The 4,952-nt window shown below is 35.7% G+C and overlaps 1 protein-coding gene and 2 long non-coding RNA genes across 3 annotated transcripts; all 3 read right to left on the reverse strand.

Moving 5' to 3' along the window:
* LOC125192720 (uncharacterized) lies at positions 1–832 on the reverse strand. The gene is made up of 3 exons (XR_007171460.2): positions 666–832; positions 409–597; positions 1–323 (listed from the first exon to the last, which is right to left on the reverse strand). It is a non-coding gene; the product is annotated as an uncharacterized LOC125192720 (long non-coding RNA).
* Positions 833–967: 135 nt separating this feature from the next.
* LOC148928546 (uncharacterized) lies at positions 968–4,702 on the reverse strand. Its single transcript, XM_089057790.1, has 2 exons — positions 4,294–4,702; positions 968–1,392 (listed from the first exon to the last, which is right to left on the reverse strand). Exons 1-2 carry the CDS (start codon positions 4,685–4,687, stop codon positions 1,064–1,066), a joined length of 723 nt encoding a protein of 240 aa, XP_088913916.1. The 5' UTR covers positions 4,688–4,702; the 3' UTR covers positions 968–1,063.
* Positions 1,582–3,803, reverse strand: LOC125197415 (uncharacterized). The gene is made up of 4 exons (XR_007172059.2): positions 3,678–3,803; positions 3,528–3,592; positions 2,205–2,266; positions 1,582–1,747 (listed from the first exon to the last, which is right to left on the reverse strand). It is a non-coding gene; the product is annotated as an uncharacterized LOC125197415 (long non-coding RNA).
* Positions 4,703–4,952: the final 250 nt, after the last annotated feature.

Consider the following 4,952-nt stretch of genomic DNA (forward strand, 5'->3'; position numbering starts at 1 on the left):
CAATTAATCATTTTTCCATTCAAATTAATTTCTCCATCATTCCACGGCACTTAAAAAGTTCATCATTCATCCAAATTCAACAATTTCACAAAACAAATATCACCAAAAATTAACAAAAAGGACTATAGTTTTTTTCTAAACAGTTGTAATCAAGCATTGTTCCCATGTGTTGGTTCTTTCCCATGTGTTGGTGCTTTCCCATGTGTTTGTGCGTTCTGACTCCCTTGTGTTGAACGAACTTTAACGACATTGCTTTGAATCCTAGAACTTGACGTGCTTAGAATCTCTTTGTTCACATCCGTTACCTTGTTGTGAGAAGACATCTGCATCATATACATTATGTCAGAATATCACATAAATTTTTCAAAAATGAGCTTTAACAAAACAACTTAATTTTAATCAATATACCCTCATATAAATGTTTCCACTCTCCTCAAAACCAATCACTCCAACTCCTTTCCTAGCTAATGCCCTTTCCTTCACTTGACGAGCATTTGCAGAGATCGATACTTATGGATGCTCTTTTCGTGTTCCTCGAGTCAAGCCTGCCAAGCTATCTTGTTGTGGAATTTTCTTTGCAGGCCTTCCCTTTTTACCCTAGTGAATCATATAGAAATGTAGCAATTAATATAGTTATATAAAGATACTATAGGAAATTTCACTACCTTTTCCTTAGGCATTTTTTCAACTTGATCGTTCTTGCACCCCCTGTTGTTTTCCTTCACTTGACGAGCATTTGCAGAGATCGATACTTGTGGATGCTCTTTTTGTGTTCCTCGAGTCAAGCCTGCCAAGCTATCTTGTTGTGGAATTTTCTTTGCAGGCCTTCCCCGTTTACCCTAGTGAATCACATAGAAATGTAGCAATTAATATAGTTATATAAAGATACTATAGGAAACTTCACTACCTTTTCCGTAGGCATTTTTTCAACTGGATCGTTCTTGCATCCCATGCTGTAGTGCCCTTGTTGGTGACACTTTTGGCAAGTCATTTGCACTCCTGTCCTCTTTTTTTTTTTTTGAGGAAATTTATGATCTTTTTCCTCAGGTGCTCTTCTTCTCTTTTACTTGGGTCGACCAGGTATTCTTCTTATCACTGGAGGCTTGACAGTGGTTTCTTCTACCTCGGGCCACATTCTCTGGCCCCTAATGGGTTCTAATCCCACCCTATAGCCCTCAAGATATCTACTTACTGTATAATAATCATCAACAAAGGTAGTTACATCTTCATTTTTGAACCTTATACAAGCTACAACATGCACACACGGTATTCCTGTCAAATCCCAAGCTCTACATGTACATGTACGATCCCTAAGATTCACAACAAACTTATCATCCTCAAAGTGAACCTCAAATTTTCCACCTAACACAGGATGTGTCACGCCCGTATTTTCTAAGGATAGAAAACACGGTTGATCGCGACTAGGGGATGATTAAAGAAGCGGGGAAGAAAGGGGGAAACACACATCTTTGACCAAAATATTTAAAAAATTGAAGTAACTTAGAAAACAACATAGTATCATTTCAACAAAGTACAAATTCTAAGAAATAAAGACTAGAATGTAAACAATATTGAAAAGAGTTAGGTTCTCAATACTAAAACAATTTTAAAGAAAAGACACCTAGCGGAAGCGTTCAAGACACGGAAAATGCCGAGTATGAAGACACGACATATCCAACAATATTAAGCCAAACATAAATAATCCATGAATTCTGCTCAACATCCTCCACGCCCGTCGTCGCTCAATCTGTACATTAAGAAAAACAAATATGCAGGGCTAAGTACTTGATGCACTCAGTGGACACATGCCAAAATCAGTTTATCAAGCCATACCGAGTGATCTTGGGGGTTTTAAATGAAAAGAACCCAAGTCACTAAAAGCATTTTCACATAAATTTCGGTTGCAACCATTTTCCATCCACATCACCATCACCATATCTGAACATACATGACAAGGAACGTGGCCACGAACCAAGTCACTAGACCGACCAACTCCAAAGAGATAGCGCACGATCTACTGGGTGTACACTAGTCCGAGCAGGGTTTGCGGCCCTACTGGGACCTGAATTCGATTAAACATACATGGCATAGCCACTTCAGATAGGTTCATTCAAACACAAAACATGGCAAGACAAACAATTTTCACCTCCTTTCACATAAAAATAGTATTTAGGACGTAGTCCTTATTTAAAACGAAAGCCCACCTCACAAGCTTACTCTTCAATCACTTCCTTTTCCAACTGCAACCAACGTACACAAGCTCACCCTTTTCGAAATAACATGATATGCAAAAATCAGACTTTGCAAAATAAATCAATACATGCATCCTAAGTGTGTGCTCAATTTATCCTTCATTCTCACATAATAAAACAGATTTATCAATTAAACACCAAAATTCCCAACATATAAAAACTCTCGGTCAATACTGACATTCGACAGTATGTAAATTTCCAACATAATTAAATCTGATTACTTAATAAACTATATCCATCCAATTAAGTAAAAATTTAAGGAACCGTAACTTAATATACTCCCAAACTTCACGTAAGTACTCCCGATGTAACACATGATTAAAGAAGAATAACAACTAAAAGAATTAACCATAAATACTCTCATCCACCACGTGTATATACCCCTTTCACAACACCTATATACATACTAATATCAATTTCCCATTTTAAACTACTATACACTAAATCTAATTGGACCTCATCAAATAATATAATTAGTAGTGCTCAAATAAAAGAATATATAAAAAAAAAGTCAGCAACACACATATATTCCCAACTTAACACACGTATTACTCCCTACCCACACAGAATGAAATAAGAATTAGCAATTCAAAGATTTGTACTTAAATACTCTCTGCCACCACATTTATACCCCTTTCCCAACACGTTTATTAACCTAAAGGGAATAGGTTGAGGATTATAACATAAAATACTCTCGGTCGTCACCTACGGCTTCTTCAACAATTCAAACTTTATTGTTCTTTCTATCTCTGCTTCTGAAATTCATGTTTTCATACTCTGTCTCTCTGTTCCAACTCCACACTAATCTTAATAGATAAAAGCAAAAACCAAATAAAAGGATTTATAGATTTGCACACTCCCTCACAAAACTCAAAGAGCAAAAGTAAAACTAAATAAATTGATTTAATATCTATATACTCCCAATCATCTCCGGGTATACCTATCCCTTCCACATAACAAATTCTTTCTCAGACACACACAACAATAGCAGAAAAAGAAACCCCCATCTCCCTTGTTCCAGAACTTGAATCTTTTATTAAATTTTCTCATATGTTCGATTAAAACATTTTTTTCTTTTTTTTTTTTTTGGGCAGACACTAATATTTCCAAAAATTTGAGATCAAAGGAGAGTAAAAGGGCAGTTTCTAATAGTGTTTAAGATCGAGGCCTTCACACAAATGTAGCATTCAACAAGTTTTCAAGAATTTCAACAAATTGATCTGTGGACTAATATGGTGTATGAATCTATGGCATGGATTTGAGGAAAAGATATACCTTTGGGAAGAAGAGAATGACATGAAGAATTAAATCACAGCTCTCTCGGTCTTCTCCTTGCAACGCTGTGATATCAAGAATTGGCTACCCAAAAATCAATATGATTCTACGCAGGAGAATTTATTATTCAAGAAATTGAGGAGAATTTACCTTTGTGTGAAAGAGAAGAAAGAACTGCTACAGCATGGTTTGAAAAGAACGTGAATGTGGGATTTTTATAGGCAAAACTGATAGATATTCATGGATTTGGTGGTTGGAGAGATTTTAGGGAGTGGAGGTTTTGGTGAAGAGGAAAACGTGTAGAATAGGATTAGAAGAAGGAATTATTTTTGACTGAGTATTTGACTGCATGCATTAAATAGGGATTATGAATAAATGGCTATATTAGAAGTATCCCAATTGAATTAAGATAAATGTCGTAGGAGAAAATAATAATAGACAAAAGTGATAGGCCCAAAAATATATATGATTCTAGTATATTAATTAAATTGTTGTGTTTCATTATTTTAGTACTTTGGTGTTATCCCAAGTACTCATAAACGAACGCCCAATTTTTCCATCGACGAACCTCACGTCAATCTCGTCAACTACTTTCACCACACGATTAACCAACAACAATTCAAGCATTCATATTTCCATTCGCAGCCAATCAAAACAAAGACGGTATTTTCCTCAAGGTCTATCACTCGCTCAATTTAAAAACAAAAATCTCAACGTAAAAATTAATAAAAAGTGGGTATTACAGGATGTGCTTTGTGTTCTCGACTATCAAACTTTAACTTTTCAATCATTTTCACAATATTGGGGCAAATTCTTCCCTGCACACTTGACATGGTATGTAACCTGCTTACTTGTTGTGTCATGAGGGTACACCTAATTTCCTCAAACATGTGAATTATATGCTTGCCTCTAGCTTCAACAATAGATGCATTAAATGACTCACCGATGTTACTAGTAATCACGTCGCTACATGCAGAGGAGGAAATGAATGCCTTACAAAATTTCTTTGTATCCCTGCTAATGAAGTCTTCATAAGCATCTCGACTCTCTACCTTAATTTCTTGAATGGCTGATTTGTATTTCTCTACATAGGTGCTTTTAACTGCCTTCCAATACTGTTTCTTTAGATCATGTTCCTTGTGTGCCTTCTTCCAATTCATGTACACATGGCGCGCACAATTTCTATATTCAGCAAGCGGCACTAAAGTATTGATTGCATTTGTAAGCCCCTGCAAATTCAAATATTTAGAATAGTTAATAAAAATTTTAGTTAATAACATAAATAAATCATAAATGTATACCTTCTGTTGATCATTGATAAATGTCCATCCCGCTCCCTCTGCAATTTTAAGATCCTCAATGAGACACTTTAGAAACCATGTCCAACATTGTTCATTCTCTACCTCAAGTCCTCAACTATAGCCA

Source organism: Salvia hispanica, chromosome 4 (assembly GCF_029641045.1).
Source record: "Salvia hispanica isolate PSC_SH4W2 chromosome 4, Shi_PSC_v1, whole genome shotgun sequence".
NCBI classification, from domain to species: domain Eukaryota; kingdom Viridiplantae; phylum Streptophyta; class Magnoliopsida; order Lamiales; family Lamiaceae; genus Salvia; species Salvia hispanica.